Genomic DNA, 22,566 nt, shown 5'->3' with positions numbered 1-22,566 from the left:
AATAAGGAGCAGATACTCCGGACTGAGACAGACTTGGGCTCGAACAGATCCCTTCCCACTCTGGCCTCCCTCCCCGCCCTACACCCTTTGACTGGCTAACTCTGCTCATCCACTTTAGGTCCCCAGCTCAAGCATCAGTTTCTTAGGCAATCCTTCCCTGCCTTAAGGCTGAAATCTAGCCTCTCTTTTACACATTCTCATAGGGCCATGTATCTCTCCTTCACAACACATGTCAATGTTGAGACATTACAAGGATTTGTGAAGTGGTCGGACTGCTGTCTGCTGCCCCACCACACTCTAAGCTCCTCAGCCTATAAGCTCTAAGAGGGGTAATGTCTAATTCTGCTCACTAATGCATCCTATCTGCCAAGGGCAGAGTTTGGCACATAGGAGATGCTCAATAAATATTCATTGAATGAATTAATCTTAGTTCCATTCTTTTTCAGTCCAGGACCTTGGGCAAGTTACTTAATTTCTGTGAGCATCAGGTCCCTCATTGTAAATGAGGATAATAATCCCCCATTCAGAAAATTGTAGGATTTATATGGGACAACGGTTGTAAAGCACCCAGTGTGGGGCCGGCATGTGTAATAGGTATACCCACGAAGTATTGGTTTTTTCCTTAGTTTCTTTTTCATCCCAGAGTACTGCACGGAACAGTAGTTTAAAGGTTTAAAGAGCAAAAGTATCTGTCCCCCTATTTCTTTCCCCTCCTTCTTTCTTTATTACCTTCTCTTGTGGTTGGGTGCAACACAGAATGAAGGGTCAAAAGATCGATTCTTGATTTTTCACTAGTGAGATGACCCTGGGTAAACCATTGGCCTTTCCTGTGTTTCAGCTTCATCGTGTATGTGATGGGAAGACATAGACAAATGGTCTTTAGAGCCCTTCCCGACTCTCACCCTGGGTTTCTGCACAGGGGTCACGGGTAACACTGACCATGGTTGTTCTCACTGCAAGATGAGTGGAAGCCAAAAAGAAGTGCAGCATCAGAACAGGGAGAAGCAAATTAGGCTATTGGCCTATCTATTTTAATACAAGCTGAGTTTATTTTAGTAGTACAGGTGAAATATATTTTAAAATGTGTCATCATGACAATGTCCCTTGGTAACAGCCCAAGGATTTCTAGTGTGTCTTTCTTCAAAAGAGCCTGAGGGCTTTGTATATACTGTCTCATTAATTCTCCGAGTGTCCCTAAAGTTGGATGGAAAAGCATGATGAGTTCTGTTTTATATGCAGAGAAACAAAGCTTCAGAAAGGTTAAGTAGCTTACCCAAGGTCACACAGTAACATCACTGCTCCCAGAAACCTGGGTCTCTATTTAGCACACCAGCTTGTTCAGGCATTCTGCTTCCATTCTCTGGAAATGGGTCCAGCCATGGGTGAGAGGTCTTTGTTCTGAGAAAAGGTATTTGAAGTACAGTTTCCTGGAGGATAGACTCTTTCCTGAAATGAGAGGGTGACAAGTAGATAAAGAGATTGAAAAGACTGGAAGTTAGTAGAAAGTGTTCTGCCCCTCTCCTTCCTCCACCCCAAGCATCCTCTCCCTGGACGAACCAAAGCCCATCTCAAGGGCCAAGCATCAGACCTGGGGGTGGTTGCCATGGTAACAATGCAGGTGCAGCTTGAGGCCCTGGACAACTGGCTGCCCTGACTGAAGGTGTGTGTTTCTAGGTCACATTCCTGGCTGACCTGAAGGGAATCTGTCATCCTCAGGAGAATGCTGCAGGCATCTGCGATCTGATCAATCTTTCCACTGTGTTTAACTTGATGTCGCTGTTCTCCAGGGCAGTCAACATCATCTGCAGGAGGTCTGTGTTGGAGAGTAGCATTTCTGGTTAGTCCATATATCAGGGGTCCTCAGTCCTATGTTCAAACCTGATACTAGCTATGTGACCTTGCATAGGGAAGTTGTGTTTTCTGAGCCTGAATCTTCTCATCTGTAAAAAGGGGTAACTAACAGGACTCTTGTCAGGATGATGAGATGAATGACTCCAAAAGGCATCAGTGGGTCAAAAATCATGGTGATTGTGTAAGTAGTTAATATCCACTCTCCTGGGGGTGCCTACTTGGCTCAGTCGGTTAAGTGTCCGACTCTTGATTTCAGCTCAGGTCATGATCTCAGGGTTGTGAGATCGAGCCCTGCGTTGGGCTCCACGCTCAGTGGAGTCTGTTTTTCTCCCTCTCCCTCTGCTCCTCCCTTCATGCTTTCTCTCTCTCTCTCAGATAAATAAATATAATTTTTTTAAATTAAAAAAAATATACTCTCTCTTGTGCTGGATCTCACCTCCTCTTGTGAAAGGGGGCCATGCCCTCTCCAGAGGTTACCCGGGAAACTGTCCCTTCCCAGCTTGAAACATCAGGTCAAGAGAAGAGCCAGTTTGTCCTGGATAGTTTGTAGCTTCTTGTTCAACCCACCCAGGGACTGCTGGGCCCACTGGTTGGTCTTTGTCCCTCCGGGCACCCCCTCATTCCAAAGGTCTCTCATTGATGGACTTGGTTTTCCAGGCTGCCTGGTCTTTGTGTCACTTGCAGTACATTAATTATTTAGTGCCTGGTAAAGCTCTCGGAGATCACAAGATGAAAGGCCTGGTGGCAGTTCAAAGTCTTCCTTTTGATTATTATTCTACTCAATGTATTTTGGGCGGAAGAAAATAGACTTGAGATCATAGTGCAGTAAATTTCATAAAGAGTAGAATACGAGCAAGCCACAGAAATGGACCTGGAACAGATAATCATGTTGCCCTGTCAGGCTGCGGGGGAGGTGTGTGTGTGTGCACGCGCATGCGCTCATGAACATGCGTGATTAAAGAATCAGGCTACCTAGAGAATGATACCCTCTCTGCTGCCCTTGTGGATTGGTATAAATGCCAGTTGGTCTTCCTCTGTTCCTGAAAGCCAGTGAGTCCCCCCTGGATAGACAGGTGGGACAGGTGACTATAATTGGAACAGGCATTGCAGGACAAGAGAAGGCACTGTAGGGCTCACAGGCCAGTCATGAACGCTTGCTTGGGACACTGAGGTCATCTCTAGACAGGTCAAAATGTAGCAGCTTAGAACACAAATTCTGAAGGGGCAGCATCAGATGTCACAGTGCCTTCATTATTTGGCTTTGGCCGTGAATTAGGAGTCACTGGTGGCCTACATAAACATGGTATCCCAACTGATTGGGAGCTACTTGGGGACTGTGCCCCTGATTTGACCCTGATCTTGACCCTAGGAAGAATGTCCTACATGAGACCGAACAATAGCCCCTATGAGAAGTTTTCCCTAATTTCTTCTAAATCTCTGAGCTTGAGATCTGTGAGTGAAATTAACATATTATCCTCTGTTGTCACGAACAACCAAGGTAATTTGAGCAACATTTGTTAAAGGATCTAAATGCCACTATCCTGAATGGCAATAAGTCTGGTGGTCAATAAGGCAGGAGGGACCAGTTGAGTTTTTTCTTTTTTTAAGATTTTATTTATTTATTTGAGAGAGAGAAAGCATGCACGAGCCAGGGGGAGGGGCAGAGGAGAGGGAGAAGCAGGCTCCCCGCTGAGCAGGGAGCCCGATGTGGGGCTTGATCCCAGGACCCCGAATCATGACCTGAGCTGAAGGCAGATGCCTAACCAACTGAGCCCCCCAGGTGCCCTCAGTTGAGTTTTGTGTTGGTCCATTCTGAATCCCAGCTCAACTGCTTTGATGGGTCTCAAGCTCAGGGAAGATGGGGAACCTCAGAGAGGGAGGGATTTGGTTTCAACCTTTAAGGAAGGGCAGGGTTTAGGAAAGAAGTGGTTAAGGAAGGATATTCTAGACAGAGATCAGTTTAGGCAAAAGCTTGAAGACATGTGTCTTAGAGACCATAGAATGCGGAAGGATTGAGTGGGAAATACAGCCGAGAAAGTACATAGTAGCAGAAGCATGAGGGCTTCAACTTTACACATTTTAGCCATTTTTGCAGAAACCCCTTTGTGATGCCTTTTTGGTGTGGGTCTAGTATACCCTGCAGGTAATCCATCTCCTCAAGGGCAGGGAGCAGCCTCATAATTTCCTTTATATTCCCTCAGTATTCCTTAATGCCTGCTTTTCCCAACTGATAAAAGTGGTTCACCGCTGAATGCACTCAGCAGTTCTACATGAATCCTTTTGGGGTTGGGGAGAGACAAAACACGTGTGTTGAAACTATAGCTTTCAGTAGTACAAGAGACTATTATGGGAGATAATTTTTGCTTCAGGACCTGAGCTGCGAAGAAAGAGTGCAAAGCTTCCTGACAGAGTGGGGGTGGATCTTGGAGAAAGACAAGGTGGAATGGGGGCCGGCTGAGTCCCATTCACATCCCACCCCTGACACTAATAGCCCCTGTCTGAATGAGCCAGCTGGAAGGAAATGTGAAATCAAAGCATGGCGAATCAGCTATGTGTGAACTGGAGAGGACCTTCGTGAACAGCTGATTCAACCCCCTCATTCTCCAGCCTAGCGAAGGTGTGGGGGGGGTCTGCATGTTAGGACAAAGGACACATCTGCACGTCTCTCTCTGTCTTTTCTCTGAAAATCACATCTCTGTTGTTCAGACTAGATGAACTGCCTGTTACAACTCCACATCACCGCTGTCTCCAGTAGACATGCAAATTCACTGGGAGGGTTTCTTTGGCTGAGCAGGTGCGGGCCCAACCTGGTGAATACGGAATCCGCTCCCTCGGGCAGCCTGACGTGTGTGCCCAGCCTTGCTGTGTCTGCTCACTACCACCATTCAACGTTAGGACCACTATTTATTTGACCACATTAAGGTTTGCTTTGTGTGACACAAAATCATTGTAAAAGGATGCATTATTAAGTGTGTTTTCAAATAAGGGAAGAACACTGGCAGCCTGTCACTGATTGTTTTAGTGTCAGAAGGAAAATAAATAAGTAAAACGTGTACGAGGCAAGGCAGGAACGGTTCCAAGGAGTATTTAGAATAGAAGCATTTTTACATTTTATTGATGTAGTTTTGTAAAACATGCTTGCTAGTGAACCCAGGGCATTTATATAAATAACCATCACACACAAATAGCTCTTTATTATTTACACTGAGGTGAGTATGATGTATTTACTATATTATGTACATTGGCTTAGGAATAAATAGACACACAGCGAGACATGTAAAATAAAGACTGGAAATAAAGATATCGGCAGTTGACTGGATCTGGGGTAGTAGAGTTTGCGGACAGTTGGTAGAGCTAATAATTAACTGGTGAATAATACAGAAACAGCTCTTTGGGAACACTTTTAATTTCTGGACACTGTATCTGAGATCCCCAGACATAGAAAAGGAACCAAGACGCCCATTCATTTTGGATTCTGAAGCAGAGAGAGAGGAATAAAACTTCAAGAGTGGCATAAATTATATTTAAAGAGTAGATCATGCCCACCTTAGCTCATCTGGCCCTTACAAAACCCTGAGGGTTGGTAGAACATACATTATTCTTGGTCTTATCATTTTGGGAACATGGAGGTGCCACAGAGTATGTGATCAGCATGAAGTCCAGCAGCTAGTGAGCGCCAGAGTTAATACTTTTCTCAAGGGCTCTGGTTTCATGCATTTGACAAATATTTACTAAGCACTTACTATGTGCCAGGCATGGGGATGTATCCGTGACTAGTGCAGGAGGCACACAGTAAACCAGTGGACGTAACTGTAAGAAATCCTAACCGCAGATCACGGGGATAGCGAGTGGTTTACAGGGACTGCTGTTTCCGGCAGGTTGATCAGGAAGATCTTTCTGAGGAGGTGACCTTTGGGCAGAGACCTGGGTGGAGAGAGGGAATGGCGATGTGCCTCTGGGAAGGAGGAGCTTTCCAGGCTGAGAGAACCACCCCTGCAAAGGCCCTGAGGTGGGGGTTTGCTGGGTGAGTTGAGGTTGGCAAGGTTGGCACTGGAGCTCCACAGGCAAGTGGAAACATGGCTGGAAATGAGGTCAGAGAGAGAACCAGGGCCCAGATCATCTGGGACCATCAAGGGCTAGGCCACGGCATAGGCCATGTGAAAGCCATTTCAGGTGTGAAGGGACCGTCTAAGCGCTCTGTGGAAAACACCGAGAGTGGATAATCGTAGAAGCAGGAGGCTGGTTGGGAGTTTGTACAGCAGTCATCAGGATGAGAGGAAATGGGAGAGAAATGGAAAGGGTAAAATTCAGGGAGAGCCAGCAAGATCTGTTGATGAATTGATGTGAAGGTGGGAAAAGAAAGAAGTCAAGGATTCCTCCTGGTTTTGCCCTAAGCAACTGGAAGAGGATTGTCATCACTTTCTGAAATGGGAACACCTGAGTTTAAGTGGAGGACAAGGGTTTAGTTTTGCACATGTTAAGTTTGAGATACCGATCAGGCAGTAAAATGGAGATTTCAGGCTGGCAGTTGGATATATATGTTGCTGTTTAGGGAAGTTGGGCCAGGAGCTATAAATTTAGTAGCGTTAGTATATATGTTGTATTTAAAGGTATGAAACTGGATGAGATCACTTTGGGAGTGAGTTTAGATGGAGAAGAGAAAAGGCCCAAGCTCCCCGACTTTCAACAACTGTCAAATAATAAAACAATGATACCCAGGGCACCTGGGTGGCTCGGTTGGTTAAGCATCTGCCTTCGGCTCAGGTCATGATCCCAAGGCCCTGGGATCGAGTCCCGCATCAGGCTCCCTGCTAGGTGGGGAGCCTGCTTCTCCCTCTGCCTCTCTCTCTCTGACTTTCATGAATAAATAAATAAAATATTAAAAAAAAATAAAACAATGATACCCCCATCCCCTGACCATCAGTGTTAAAAAAAAAATGCTGAGCACATTTACTTGTCATGCAAGGAAAATTCACTGAGTAGTTCTGTAAGGAAGAACAGAACTCCTTGGCTCTTCGCTCCTCTGGTGGTCACAGTTTTTAAAGCTTTAGGAACAGGGTTGTATGGTGGTCATGCAAGTCAGAATTAGAAATGAGCACTTGGGATAGGAGAGAATGAATTTATAAGTATGCAAGTGCTTGGCTAAAACAAATTCCTTGTTCATTGGCCAAGATTCTCCAGTGAGGTCCAGGAACGGTCTAGTGTCCTGAGGTCACTTGAAATTCATGGTCATTGATCACTGTCAGCTGGGTAAAACCACTGTAATGAAATTCTATATTCAGCATGAAATCTCCTGGACAGTTGCCGCTGGATAGTTGAGAGTGGTTGTGGGGCTTTTTTGGGGTTTTTGGGGGGGAATTTTTTTGGTTTTGTTTCTTTGGTTTGGTGGGCTTTTTTTTGTTTTGTTTTGTTTTGTTTATTTTTTTGTTTTCAGCCTGGAAAATGGGGAGGACCTGGCAAAAGACAGTAGAGAGGACCTGCCAGTGGAGCAGGAGGTGAGCACTGTGGCAGCCAAGAACCATGAGGTCACCAGGATGTGAGAAATCCAAGAAACAGGGAGAGGTCCGTGCGCTCACGTGCTGCTGAGAGGCATAGGAGGAGGACCAAGACTGTCCGTTGTCGCAGCAGCTTGGCCTGGGATAGTGAAGACAATATTGCTTTTATTAAGTTAAAGAGAAAAGGAGAAAGGAGAAAGTGGAGACCGGAGCATGGACACATCTTTTAAAAGACTGAGCTGTAGAGGAGAAAAGGACAGCGGGACCGTGGCTGAAGAAGAGTGTGGAGGTCAAGAAAGGTTTTCCTTTAAAGATGCCGTATGTTGGCTACAGATGAGATTGACCTGGTAGAGGGGGACATTGTGGAGGACAGGAGAAAGGGGGGCTATTGCAGCAGCAGGGTCCCGGAGCAGAGACAAGAAGGGCGCCTGGGTGGGGGGAGGCTGTCACTGCCTCCGAGTACAGGCACTCTGTTCCTTGTCATAGGAGGGAAGTGGTGATACAGGAACTGATACCAGAGTTGGTAGACTTGCTTCTCTTTTCTCAGTGGAATGAGAAACAAGGCGACTGGCTGAGAACGTGGCCAGAACGGGGGAATTAGAGGCTTGAGGGGTAAGCGGTGCTGGAGAGGGGGAGGGTGCACTGACCTCGTCAGTGAATGCAGGAGACTCCTGGGGAGAACTGAGGGTCCTCTTGAGGTGTGTTGTCAGGGATTCGAAGCCAGACTTGTCAGCACCATGGTGTGTGCCCCCTCCCCTGCGGCTCCCCTCCTCACCTACCACCACACTCAGCTGCTCAGGACACTGGGGAAGGAGGAAGGAGGCAGAGGGGTTGTGTTTGTCTGCAAGGGAGTTCCTACACTGATGGACCTGGCATCTGGGGTGGACAGAGGAGCCTCGAGAGGTTGGGGGTTCCACTCTGCCTGGACACCCTGCGGTGCCTAGAAAGGGCTCAGGATACCACCAGAAAAAGACAATCTTACCTGTAGCCAACCAATAATGCCCGCAGGCCAGAGTGCATTTCTGTGCTCTTCGCTCCTCTGGTGGTCTCGGCCATCACGGGCCAGCCTCCCTTGGGCACCTGGAGGCTTCCTGCTCCTGCTCTCCCCCTCTCCTTTCCTTCCCACCCCTCTTCCTAGGGTCCAGGATGCACTCTTCTAGAGCTAGTGGGTCTTATTTCACCCCTTCACCCCATACATATGTGCTGATGAGGACCATTTCTCTCTGGATCCTCATGTGTTCAGAAGGAAGCCCCCCCCAAACGAAGCCATGCTCTTGCTTCAGTGGATTGCATCTCATGGCACCTGTACTTCTCTGTGCTGAAAGCCCCCCCTCACCACTGAGGGTGAGGACGGGGCCGAGAGAGGGCATAATGGAAATAGCCTCTTCCCTGCACTTGTGAGATGCAGAAGTACTTTCTTCCTTATATTTTAAATTTATGCATATTCTGTGAACTTTGGCTAGAACTCATATCTATCTCATCCTTCAGATTTTGGCAAAAACAACTTCATCTATGTGGGCTGTGGTTTTCTTGGTCTTTACTTTTTCGAGTGAGGAGGCCCATCCTTTTGGTTGCCCCCACATGCAGCAAATTACTACCTGTCTCCCTCTGGGAACCATGTAAGCCCAGCCTCCTGGCAAGAATTCTAGGAGTTCCTGTAAGGGCAGAGTCCATATTTCTGCATTTTCTGTACTATTCGTCTTTGGAGATGCCCAACAATTTATTGGCATTTTGGGACAGAAAATGCTTTAAGCTTATTTTAGGGATGACCCACAGTGATGCCCATGGCTCCTTGCTGGGCCATGACTCAGCCCTCAGAGCCCTTTCTTTTGAATGATTTCAGATATTTTTTACCCCTCAATATATAACCTGGCCCTTATCCAGATTTGAAGTCATCTGCCATTCTGTGCCCACGCACAGATTCGTAAACGCTTCCTGAAGTCAAGTGCCATCCATTTGGTGCTTCTCATTTAGGAAGAAGTTAGTACCATTCCCAAACTGTGTGGTGAAGAAACATGAGCTCACTTGGAAGCAGGGAAATATTGCCTAGGCTTGATCTTCCTCCCGCTTCAAAACTACTTAAAATTTGAGCTATGTTGATGACTCAGACGTAGAAAGGCAGATTGTTATCCGCACGGAGGTCATTGCAGGGATTTGGCTGTCCTGAGCTCAGAGAGCCCTCACACTGTTGCCCTGTTCTGGAGCGTGCTCAGTGGTGACCCCTGGCCTTAGCCATGCCCCCGTGAGGGCCTGAAGCCCAGTAGAGGGCTGCAGGACCCCTGCACTGGTTTGTGGGGGTCCAGAAGGGTGGAGGGAGGAGCATGGGCTGTAGCATCAGGCTAACCTGGTCTGTTGACTCTGGTCTCTTGCCTACTGGCCATGTGGCCACAGTCCAGGAGTCTAACTTCCCTCAGCCTTGATTTCCCTGGCTGCAAAATGAGGACCAATAATGGTACCATTCACAAGGTTGTTATGGGAAGTGAATATAGTCAGTCGTTTAAAGTGTTTGTCATAGTGCCTGGTCCATATGTGTTCGATTCATATTATTGCTTTTTTTAAAGTCTAATAAACCCAAGTCCTGCCCCCAAGTAGACCTGTGTGGTTTTGGGCCTGATGTCTCTCAGCCCCATTGTCCATCTACAATACAGAGCTGACATGAGGGTGACATGAGACAGCTTCTCTCTGAAACTTATCAGCAGAGCTCCTGACCCCTTTCAGCCCATGTCCCCTGAGCCATATGTAGAAGATGTTACCAGAAAGATGGATCTGGGCACCAACCAATTCAATTTTGATTTCTTTAGATCAGTTGGAGGAGAAGAGTCAAAAACCCCTTCTAGGTACTCAGGAGCCAGCACTTCCAACTCAAATCTTTGGAAGGCAGAGATAAGGATGTCTCCTTCAGGATGGTGACGGTAGAATGCCTATCCTGTTCTAGCAGCAGGGGTTGCGTGATCCCAAGTAAGGCACCAGTAGACAAAACAGCGGAGGGGCCTAGAGACACAAGGCTGCCAGGGTCACCCAGCAGCCATTTCCCCAAAGCATGTGAAGAGGGACTGAGACTAATGAGGGGTCGGAGGCAGGAGAATAGGGCTGCTGGGGGAGGGGATCTGGAAGAAACTACAAAGCGGACAGGCAGGAAAAAGGCTTCTGCTGCTTCCTGTTCTTTCTCTTCTTCCTATTCATTCTCTTCACCGAGTCCCTCCAGGTGGCTTAAGAGTTATGTTTGAGTAGCAAACCAGCCCGCCCATGGTGGAGCGTGGCCTTTTGATACTAGGCAGACCGGGGTTCAGCTCCTGATTCCATCATTTGCTCTTCTGAGCCTCAGTTGTTGCATCTGTAAAATGGGGTAGTAATGCTTATCTCAGAGAGTCAGTGTGCATATCATGTGGGATTATGTGGGTTAAGAGCCCAGCATAAGGGCCTGGCCCATGGAAGCTGCAGAAGAAATGCTCGTCCCATTCCTTCCCTTTTCCCCACACTCAGTCTTGCCACACATCTGTCTACGAAACAGGGCTGATGCTCAGCTTTAACAGAAAAGCTGTTCCTTCTTTAACAGGAGAAGCTTTGCCTGCCCCATAAAACATTAGCAAACAGTGATTGAGTTGGGGATTTTCTGGGAAGAACTGCATAAGAGCATGTAACCTGTGTTCGTTTGATTTGTAGATATATTGTAATTACTTTGCACCACACAAAACCCACTTGAGGTACTGTTAAGGAAAGGAATAATGCTACACTTGCTCCTTTTCTCTCAACCCTTCTTTCTGTCATGCAAATCAGAGCGTTAATCCTTTGTGGCTTCCTGGACTGCTTGCTGGCTGTGGGAAAACCCATCACCTAGCTGTTTTTGTCCCTGAAAATCACATAATTGTCAAAATCTCATAACTTCTGAGTGCAGTTTCAAACCCTCTCATTGATAAGGCAATAATAACCCAAGCAAACAACCTTAGAGGAAGCAACAAATCTGAACATAAAGTGGAGTGGAGGCATTAACTGGACAAGATGAACTGGAGTTCTCTATAAAGTTGTACAAATTCTTATAGGCAGAATAGACTTTGAATAGAGCTATTAGACCAAGCCATTAAGTAGCCTGGCTTCTAATTCGTCTCCCAGAGATGTTTGGCAGGGGTGTTGGTCACAAGATTCAGACTTCTTAGATTTGGCGGCCTTGGTAGAAAGTGTGCACTGAGGTGCTGAGGTCAATTCAATCTACTAGTAGCTCAGTCCGCCCCCCCCCCCCATTGTCCGGTGGATGATGTGAAAACCCCTTACACGCTTTCCTCCATAAGCCATATGAGTGACAGCTAGAAGACACTCCTCAAGCACACGGGTCAGTGTTCTCTCTGTTTTTATGTCCAGGTCACAGCTCCTTGGAGTCACCAACAAGCCTGCCTTCTCCTCCTCCTGATGCTTTTGCATGGAATCTGACGTGGATAATGAAAGATTCCTTCCCTTTCCTGTCTCATCGAAGTCGATATGGTAAGTGTATCTTTCATAGTTATTGGTGATGTATAATCACCATCTCATAATTAAGGGGGTTGTGAGTTTTGGTGTCCTCTGTCTTCCATTGGTGCACATTCCAGCCAGGCCTGGCCTCTCCAGACCCACAGTTGCTTTCTTTATCATAGAGGAAGCTGACAACTTTGTTGCTGCTATATACCAACCCCCAGCCTTTATGGTGTATAGTGTTCCTGACACCCCTGACCAATCATTACATGCCATACTTATTTGTGTTTTGACTGTGGTTTCTAGATATAGGGTTCTAACTCATGTGTGTTTCTAATGACGGTGATCCCTTGAGAAAGGATTGTTGTTCTGAAGGTCACAGGTCTTCCAGTGACTCCCTTACATTTGGGTAGCTCTTTAAGGATACTGGGACATGTTCTTAGAGATTAGTTCAGCTCATGTGCTTCTGCAACCACCTCAGAAGTAAGGAGGCCAGGTCTCATTCCATTTTCACAGATGTAGAAACTGAGCTTAACAAGATGGCACAGAGTGGATTCTCTAACTACAAAACCAGAATTCTTCCCTTACGTTCACTTGCTCCCACGGGACCACCTACTCAGCCTGCTACATCTTGGTCTAGGAGCCATTAGGAGGCCATATTTATATGGTGTAGGATTCCTCATTCTCTGTGCTAACAGCTAACATTCTATCAACTCATAGAAGCTGGGCGTCTGCAGAGGAAAGAGCAGGTTTGGAAAAGAGCTGATGTATTTTCAGGTGGGCATTTTTTTTTTTTTTTGTCTTGAACTTCTCTAGAGTGAACCCCAGGAGGGCAGGCACTCAGCTGTTTGCTCCCCATTTTATCATATCACTTAGAAGACACTCATAAAGGCTTGTGCATGATGAGTGAATACAAAAGGCTTCCGGGGATGGAACTTACTCATGAGGTCTGATTCAATTAAGTATTTATGAACCTGGTAGACCACTAAGTTCTAGATTCCCTTCTGGGCATATTTACCTATTCCTGATACTCAGTCTCTGCCATTGGACCTGAGCTTTTAAAAAATGAACTTAACAGAGATCTTCCACTCACCGCTATCCCTCATGCATAAATGCAGCTAGTCTTGGTTCATATTAACTGTACCTTTCATATCAAACTTAAAAAAAATAAATGCATCCAAAGCCCTAGGGCAGTATAGGATTACACTCTGCTGGGATGTTTCCTGCTGCTTCTAAGACTCCCTAGTGGGAGAGGAAGATCGGTAGTTGTCAGAAGATTCCAGATAAGAATTACTTCTTGATTTTATTTAAGCCAGACATTGAGTGTCATTTTGTGATAAGGGCAAGTGTCTATAAATAATTGAAATCCGGTCCTTTGTATCATTATTGCTTTGTAACCAGATTTGTGATACAACCGGTCTTTGGGTAACATTTTGAATTCGCTCTCAAAGTCATTCAGTATCTCCACAGGATGACAACTTTTATACAATGCAGAATGTCCAAAAAAAGGCAGGTCTACCTCCTGCATGACACAGAGAGCATTGCATTTGTCCTCTGTAGAACATCCAGAAAGAGGTTGAAGGTTGAAAGGAGAAAGCCACGGGAGTTTGTTAAGCGAGTTTGTTTCGCGGCTGCCTTCCGCTGCTTGGCCCTGTTACTCCTACTTGCTCTTGCTGGGCCTCACCCTCCTTATCTATAAAATGAGGCAGAGTGGCATGCTGCCTTGGGGCAAAAGTATAGATCAGGAGTATTCCCAGGATCCTTTTCAGACTCTCCTTGTGGCCTAGAATCCTCACGAATTGCCTTCTAGGCAGAGGAGAGGACCCAAACCATTGGCCAGAATTTGCCCAAATGCTGGATGAAGATGCCAAAGGCAGTACTATTATTGCTGTTGATTCATAGGGTGGGAAGAACTGATTCTGGGTTGGTGGCTCCTTGACTGAGTGCAGGGGTCATTTCAGAGCCTTTTATCTGACTGTATTTGATTCAGCTGAGACCCACCTGCCTCCACCATCACCTCCGTGTGCCTGGTCCAGTGCCGGGTAGCAGAGGGGATACAAATACATACGTAGATAAGACTTACTCCTGCTCTCTCAGGGCTCAGAGGCCAGGGAAATAGTTCCGTAGGCAGCTAGCTAGGCACCGCCACAGTGAATGCCTCTGGGGGCTAATCCTGGAGCACAGAGAGCACTGAAGGCCAAGACTCCTGTTCCCTTAAGGGTGTTTGTGGGGGCTCAGCCCACATGTCTCTATGAACCAGAGAGGCCAGCAGCCTCCCTGGTGATAAATCCACACCTTTCAACTGCCGTGAAAGACATTTTAAGAAATGTTAACAACTTCATTAATTTTAAGACCTCAAACTTGGGCAGAGAAATTTGACTGGAAAATTGCTGCCTGAAGGGCTAGTTCTTCAGACAGTGAGAAGTAACCAAGTCTCAGCAAGTTGACGTGGGTGTTTGTGTGGTGGCGCCTGGCGCCTGCGTTCTGGGGAGGAGGTGGGAGGGGGTGTCCGGGAGGGGGGACACAGGAGGGGGCAAGGGGGGGGGCGGCAACACCCTGCCCACAGGCATTGTGAGGAGCAGCGGCCGGCAGGCCCTCTCAGGCAGGCTGCCCAGTCCTGAATTAAGTGTGGCTTTCTTTTCACCAGTGTTTTATGAGAAGGGACGAGGTGGAGAGAGGCTAACAAGATTTACTCACCCCCAGCCTGTAATTATCTGCTTGAGGAAAAAGTTTGACCTACCTTTTTTGAAGTCTTCCCATATTTCTTCTAATTTACGTTGGGCCCTTTTATGTTGTGTAAAATATATTCTCTTCAGTGGCATTTGGTATCAGATTTCAGCTCTTTCTCGCTTGTCTTGAAGGACGGCAGCCCGCTAATTTCGTCATTGCCAAGCGGAGAGCTACACATTCCTGCTCCGAGGCTTTGAAGGAGGTGGGGGCATCTACAGAAATACTTTTTTCCCCTCCTTTTATCATCAGCCTGATGCCTTAAGACTTATTTATAGGCTTGGCCAGAGTACTGGGCTGTCACTACCCACCCAGATAAAAATCTGTTCCATCCGGTCCCTCCAGGGGCTAAGAGACTGAAGCCACTGGGGGCTGTGATCACCCTTCAGTTCTAGAGCTACAGAAGCAGATGGCATCCCGCCCACTTTAACTCATGCTTGTCCACTCTGGGTGTGGGAAGAATCAGGTCAACATGTGAAATGTAATATAACCAAAGGTTCTGCCCCAGATGAGGAGGAGAAAGAGAGTTCTTATTTATGAAAAACAAAAGCATTGATACTTGGCAAAACTCTTTTACATTTCTTTCTCACTTAAGCCTGTTAGGAAATTATTTTATATCCCATGTCTATAGGAATGTAAATTGAGGGCCAAAGAAGTTTATTAACATGCTCCCATTATGGAGCAGAACGGCAGTTAGACAAAATTGAACCCAGACCGTCTGACTCCAAGTTAGAGTGCTCTTCCTACTACAACACAAAGTTAATTCAAAGATGAAGTCTTCCCTCCATGGAGAGGGCTCTCATTTCCTGGACAACCTGGTGTTTGGACTGAATGACCAGTCTGATACCCAAGATCTAGGCAGCTGTAGAACTGAGACTTGATGTCCCCAAATTGAGGCTCTCTCAGGCAGGCCATCTAATTCATCTCTTCCCACATGTGGGCACTGTAGGCGGTCTAGACTATGGCACCTGTTATGGGTTGAATTGTGCCCCCCCAAAAGATAGATTGAAGTCCTAACCCCTAATACCTGTGAATGTGACCTTATTTGGAAATAGGGTTTTTGTAGATACAATCAACTTGGGTCCATACTGCATTAGAGGAGGCCTTAATCTAATATAACTGGGGCCTTACAAGAAGAGAAAACAGAGACATAGACACAGACACACAGGATGGACACCATGTAATGATGGAGGAAGAGATTAGAGTCATGTATCTACAAGCCAAGGAATGCCAAGGATTGCCAGCAACCACCAAAAGCTGGGAGAAAAGCATGGGACAGATCCCCCTTAACGCTGTCAGAGAGCATAGCCCAGACAGTGCCTTGATTTTGGGCTCCTGGCCTCCAGAACTGTGAGGGAATAAATGACTGTTACTTCAAGCTGCCCTGTTTTCAGTACTTTGTTATGACAGCCCTAATAAGGTCATACAGTCCTTCGTCCCTCCAGCCCCGCTATGTCTACAACATGGACTCCTGGCAAAGAAAGATTCCTCCTAACACCCAACATCAGGGCACAAAAAGCCATTGTTGGACTTTAAATAAAAGTTCTATTAAAACTTTGTCTGCTTTTCAAGCCCATAGAGACCCATCCAATTTAAGGACTGGTGCTCTTGGAAAGAAAGAAAAATTAGACTTTTTAATTACTTTCCGTGCTGCCACTACCACCATCACCGGTGCTGTTAATGTATCAATTTCTTTGATTGAAAACACTGGGTAAATTAAACATTATCTCTCTCTCAAGAAAAAAAAAATCAACCTACCACAGAATCAAAAATGGAAAACAAAAAGGCCCACAAGCCCCTTATGGGATTTGCTTCATAGCTCTGGCAGGAAGTCAGTTTGATCACATTTCTGAAATTCCATATTTAATGTAGCTGGACGTGATCAGCTGTTCCGCCCTCAAGGGCCTGTTGTCAGTGAAAAGCAGTTCCCAGTTCCCTCATGGACCACTGCCATGGTTGAAAGCTTTCTTAACAATTCCTCTGCCCTGACAGGCCAGGCCTCTTTGTGTTCTCTTTCCACCCTGCTCCACTGAACTGGGAAGTCAAGTTCTTTCCTAGCCCATACTCTTGTATTTTAATCTACAACATGGTGAGCACAAGGCCTGTGGTTGCATTCACCAGCAAGACTGAGTCCCAAGGCTGGCAGTCATACTCCACCAAGAACAGGGTACGCCTGTCACCCTGAGGACTGCTGACCTGCTAGGGGCCAGGGAACGCAGTCCATGAAACTTACATAAAAGGCAGATGGCTTAGGTGTTTCCAGAAAAGATTTGTTTAAAATGTTTCCACTTGGTTATATCCCTTATCTTTAAAATGAAGACACATAGGTCCACTCAATAAATACCAACAACTTCTCTCTCCATTAGTGGCAGATTGAATAAAGCAGAAAGGAAACAGGCAGATTAAAAGATAAGAGAGTGACTGACCAACTGACACAAAGGCAAGAAAAGCAAGTCAAAAGAGAACCATTAAAACAACTGTCACAGGGACACCTGGGTGGCTCAGTCCATTCAGCGTCCAACTCTTGATTTGGGCTCAGGTCATAATGTCAGGGTCATGAGATCTAGCCCCATGCAGAGCTCAACGTGGAGCTCAGCACAGAGCCTGCTTAAGATTCTCTCTCCCTCTCTCTCTCCCCTTCTGTCCCTTACCCCCTCCCTCTCTCTCTCTCAAAAAAACCTAAATAAATAAATAAATAAATAAATAAATAAATAAATAAATAAATAAAACAGTTGTCACAGACATGGGGAAAGGCACTGACAAAAGGAAAAGAAAGACAGATGAGGGAATGGAGACAGAGACACACAGAGATAAAGACAGACAGACAAATGTGGAAAGGATCACTCAGGCCTGTCTGGTCTCCTGTCCCCATATTTTTTCTCCTGCTAACATGGTCTCAGCAGTTCTACCTTGGCAGGTGGTTCCCTGACGCCCGGTCTAATCTTGACCTCCCCACTGAGGGTTGTTTCTGTATCCCTGCCTGCCTGCATCATTTCCCCCTTAGTGTGTCTCTGACACCACAGAGAATGGAAGAATGGGTATAAATATTCTTTGAATACCAACTGTATGTCTAGTTCTTCTCTAGGCATAGCAGTGATAAAGACAAATAGGGCACACACACCCCCTTACCTTAAGAACTCTCAAGGAAGAGGCAGGCATGCCTGCTGTATGACAGGTGCAGAAACAGAGGGATGTTCAAAGCTCCCTGAAACATAGGGAAGGATGGCCAGTTCTGTGGAGGACTTAGGAAGTTAGGTGTTCTGAAAATGGGGACAGCTCAGTTGGGCCTCGGGACCCCGAGACCAATGAGAAGGGCATTCCAGGGAGAGGGAAGGAATGTGCAAAGGCATGTTCAGGACCAGGTCAAACTCAGTGACACAGGATGTGGAGGACCTGGGAGGAAGCGGCAGGGATGAGCCCAGAGAAACAGTTACTTCCGGTTGTACTCAGGATTTAGACATGATCCTGCATGTGAAGCATAGGTCAGAAAAGGCATGGCAGGATGGGAATCTGGGAGAGATTCAGGCTATAAGGTGAGCATGACTTGGTTGTCCATCCAGGAGAGTCCAGCTTGAGTAATTGAGTAGATGAACATTGTGTTAACTGAAATAAGGAGGAGGAGAAACTGTTGGCAAGGAGAGATGGTGACCAAGACATCTAGGGGGGGGGGAAGATGGGGAGAGCTATGCCGAGCAAGTTATACATGAATGTTGTCAGGACATCCAGGTGAAGGTGACAGGTAGAGAGTCGGAAATCTAGGTCTTGGATATGAGTCATAAGCATAGAGGCTGTGGTTGAGGCTGGTGATTGGAGGATGAAGATCCCTGATATTTCATGTAAGAGGAAGAGAAGCATGACACACAGAAATGGAGAAATAAGAAATATGGGAGGAGAAACAGAAGGTGGAATTGTCAAAGAAGCCAAGGTGGTGAAGAATTTTAGATAGAGAAATAATCAACAGTGTTGAAGCCACTGAGAGATAAAGTGGAACAAGGACTTTAAGAGGCTTTTCTCACGCTTACGTAAATTCTCCTTATGTTTTACGTTCTTCCTCTCCCCTGTTTCCTGCTTTCTCATTCCATTCTGTCCCCAACTGCTTTGTTTTGCCTTCCCTTGAACCTGTCTCCCTAGAGCTGACCTGCTCCAGCTTGTAAGGCCCAGCTCAGTCCCTGCCTCCACATTGGAGCTTTCACTGATACCCAGACTATACTGATGTCTCCTTCTCCTTGGAATTTTTTTTAAGGAAAAATGGATGGAATGTTTTTTATAACATTGGGTTGGTATAATCCCCCACTTGATATCTGAGAAGATTCTGACTTGTACAGGAAATGGTTATTTCTTGAATATCCCAAATTCTCTAAGAAACTCCACCGGACGATGTCCATCATCACAAAACCTGGAACTTCCCTGATTTTCTTTCCAACCAAGTAAATTTCCTAGGTTGTATTTCATCCCTTTTTATAGCCCAGGTGTAAACTAGGTCAGCTGATAAAGCAATCATGGATGAGTCTAATTTACCCAACTGGAGATGAGTAAGAAGGAGACAAACCATAAGAGACTCATAAGCATAGGAAACGAACTGAGGGTTGCTGGAGGGGAGTTGGGTGGGGGGATGGGGTAACTGGGTGATGGGCATTAAGGAGGGCATGTGAGGTAATGAGCACTAGGTGTTATGTACAACTGATGAATCACTGAACTGTACCTCTGAAACTAATAATACACTGTATGTTAATTAAATTTAAATAAAATACAATTTTTAGAAAAATGTACAAAAAGATGATAAGTCACTTTTATCTATTATCCATATATCTATCGATCTATCAGTTGATCAGTCTATTATATATTTACTCATCCAGTGAGTATCTACAATTTGCCAAGCTCTTTGCCCCTGCTCCTCGTAGAGATTCTACCCTAGTTCACTTTTTTCATAGTTCTAGGATAGTCCCAAACATCCATCTGAAAGGTGCTTCTTAAATGCTTGTTGCATGATTGTTTTGTATATGCGTACAGTATCCCTGGGTCTGATGATCTGTCAAACCTAATAGGAAGATTTGCTTGGGAAATAAGACTTCTCAGTTTTAGCAAAGACATAGTATGTCTATTAGATTAGTAGAGCTTCTTTTTGGAAACCATATAGTAAGCATTCCCTCCCAGCAGCTGGTGACCACATTAACCCCAAATTAGAAAAGCCTGCAAGGTTGCAGACCTCACTCTGTCCTCATTTTCTCACCAAGGAAAGTTGTATAATGTCTTTCTGCAGTACTTTATATTTCTGATGTCACACTTTTTGGTGCAGCTTATCTTAGTTATTTGCAGCCCTGAATCATCATGAGTCTGAGACTATAAGCTCTCAGAGGTCAAGGAATCCACATTTTGTTCCCTTTTGCATTTCCAGTGATTAAGCCAGTGTTTTGTACTCAGTTGAGTTCTTGATAAATATACACTAGATGAAATAGCAGGATTTGTCTAACAGACCAGGGGCAAACTAGGAGTTTACTCAGGTCTCTCAGTTCCCAACCCAGAGCCCCTGAGGATCTCTGTTTTAGTAAAGGGTAGGGATGTTCTCACCAGCCCTCTTATTCCTAAAGTCATAGTAATTGGTTTCAGGAAAGACAGAGGGCTAAGGGGAAAGCAGTGTCTGGTTTGGACATACTTTGGTTTAGAATTAAAAGCTGTGACATTAACTACTTTGGGCAGGCTTATTTTTTCTCTACTCAATCTAAAAAAGCATATTCAGCAGATGTGAGTGAGCTGAGGAAATTTTTGTTTTGACAGCTTTGGGACATCTGAGATACTGTATACAGAGCGTTCTAACCAGCCCAGAAAGCTGTGTGTCCAAAACATATGCAGGAAAATGACTGATCAAGAGTGAGAAAAATGAGAGGAAATCCTTTTAAAATGAAATGTTTTGTTAAGAGCAACCTCAGATGCAAAAATTTATGCCAGAAGAGACCTCAGATTAATGGAACTTTACCCAGTCCATTTGAGTGGATGCCTAGAATAATTTGGTTTGTTAGAAATTGTGAGCTGTCGGTGCCCACAGTGGTCTGGTCAAGTAGCCTCATCTTAAGATGAGGAAACTTGGCCCAGAGAGGTCAGTGATCTGCCCAGTGGCAAAGCTGAGATTCAAACCCAGGTCATCTGCTTGGAGGAGCCCACATCTAACCCTCCGTAGCAGATGCGTGGGTGATGGTTCATATATTCTCAGTACTTGGGCTGCAAAGCATTTCCACGCATGTCACTCCTATCTGTCGCTTTATCCATGTCATCACTTTAAGTCCTTGGGTCTCCCATCAATCCAGTGGGTTCATGATGTCCTAAGTGTTGCATCACTGTAGGGTCAATGCCATCCTGGTGTGGAAGGATCCACAGCTGGGCCCAGTCTAGTTACTTCACCATCACATGTGAAGAGCATCTTAAAAAAAAAAAAAAGTCCTTCCAAATATTCACCTCCTTGTTGCCTATTTAAATGTCCTCTGTAATATCCAGGCAAGCCATCTGCCAGCCTCTGACTGAAAGCCAAGCGCAGAATGGTGGGGAAGAAGCTCAAGGGATCTGAGAGGCGGAATTCGCTTCCAGCTCCGGTTCCTGTGTACCTTCAGCCCATAAACCACTCCCTGGTTCTGTCTGTCATCTGAAAAATGGGGATGGTCATGTTTCCTATTGACAGCATCGCTGTAAAGACCGACGGTGAGGACAGATTTCCATGTGCCAGAATGCAGGTGCTTCACTAGCACCTTCTGAAGCGGAGTGAGGCCCGTTTCAGTGAGAGGCGGGTAGCCTGCATTTTGGTGGCCTGGCTCTACTTTGCTAGAAAGTGTTTCCTGAAAACTCCTTAAATCCCTAGTTTTGCCCTCTGGAACCGGAAAGCACTTTACGTTTCACCATGATGCTATCCGTGCTAGGACTTAATCCTATGCAGCCCAGCTTCAAAATTCATGCAACTACACGAGAATAAGCACTACCAGTTCCCCACCTGCCTGGGATAACCTCCCTCCTTCGTCTGTTCTTCACACATTCTCTATCTTAAACCTGTACCATGTCAGAATCTTCTCATTCTCCTAAAATCACCTCCTCTGTGAGCCTCTGGTCCTCCCAGGCAGAAAGTCTCTCTTGTTTTGTGTCCCCGTGGCCCCGCCATGTCTCCAACATGTCTGCCAGCTATGAGAGTTAGGTGTGAGAAGTCCATCTCCCCGCCCGGGACGGGGAGTCCCCGAAGGGCACAGGGTCCATGCTAGGGCAGCCTGGTTTCAGTCTGTGTTTTGAGACTGGTATCAGGGAGGAACCCCATGGTCGGTAACCTCCAACACCCAGCAGATGCTCACCATTAGAGATAAGAAGAGAAAGTGGGGAGGATCACTTTGCACGTTCTGAGGTTGAGAGCCCCCACGACCATCAGCCTCCTCTGGTTATCATGGATACCACATTGCTCAGAGCTCTCCTCCAACCTTCAGGTTTTAGGGATGATCCCATTTGTATGGATGTCATACTGAGCAGTGGACAAACTACTAAGGTTTTCACCATGTTCTGTGGGGTCTGAAACTCCATGTTCTACATGAACGCTTCCTGGAGATCACAGGCAAAGAACGGGACTGGAAGTCCAATCTGGGTTCTGGTCTCAGCTCTCTTACTTCTCCAGACCCTTGGCTCTGCTACTTTGGCCAAGTCACATCACCCTCCTGAGCCTTGGTTTTGCCATCTGTAAAATGAAGAGGCTGGGCTGGTTAACTTCAGAATGCCTGGGATTTTAATTATTTTCACTTTTCTGTTCTGGGATGAAGAAGCGAGTCCCGCTTCTTCCATCCACAACATTGCTTTGGCCACAGATAAGAGAAATGAGAATTAAGCTTTCTGTGCCTATCTCCCACCATCCTGGGTATGTTTGCACACACACCCTCTTTGAGCCTCTTTTCTGGCTGTGTTTGTATAATTGATTGATTGAAGGAGACTTGGCCCTTCTTTGCTGCCGCTTGATTATAAGTGAACTAAACAGATGTCTTGAATTGGGTGATTGGTTCCCAGATGCATTCTAGGGAGCGAACTGGTGGGA

The 22,566-nt window shown here is 46.0% G+C and overlaps 1 protein-coding gene across 2 annotated transcripts in view; it reads left to right on the top strand.

Moving 5' to 3' along the window:
* ALK (ALK receptor tyrosine kinase) overlaps positions 1 to 22,566 on the top strand; it is a 690,188-nt gene that overhangs the window by 190,051 nt on the left and 477,571 nt on the right. For both annotated transcript variants that reach the window (XM_028099603.2, XM_088026382.1), the window contains one exon: positions 11,703 to 11,822. In XM_028099603.2, the coding sequence (XP_027955404.1) occupies positions 11,703 to 11,822 (120 nt within the window). The remainder of the gene's footprint in view (positions 1 to 11,702; positions 11,823 to 22,566) is intronic.

The sequence above is a fragment of the Eumetopias jubatus genome, unplaced genomic scaffold (assembly GCF_037043125.1).
Source record: "Eumetopias jubatus isolate StellerSeaLion01/CBP00866 unplaced genomic scaffold, mEumJub1_p1.0 scaffold_9, whole genome shotgun sequence".
NCBI lineage: Eukaryota > Metazoa > Chordata > Mammalia > Carnivora > Otariidae > Eumetopias > Eumetopias jubatus.
This window is presented reverse-complemented; position numbering and strand designations above follow the sequence as displayed.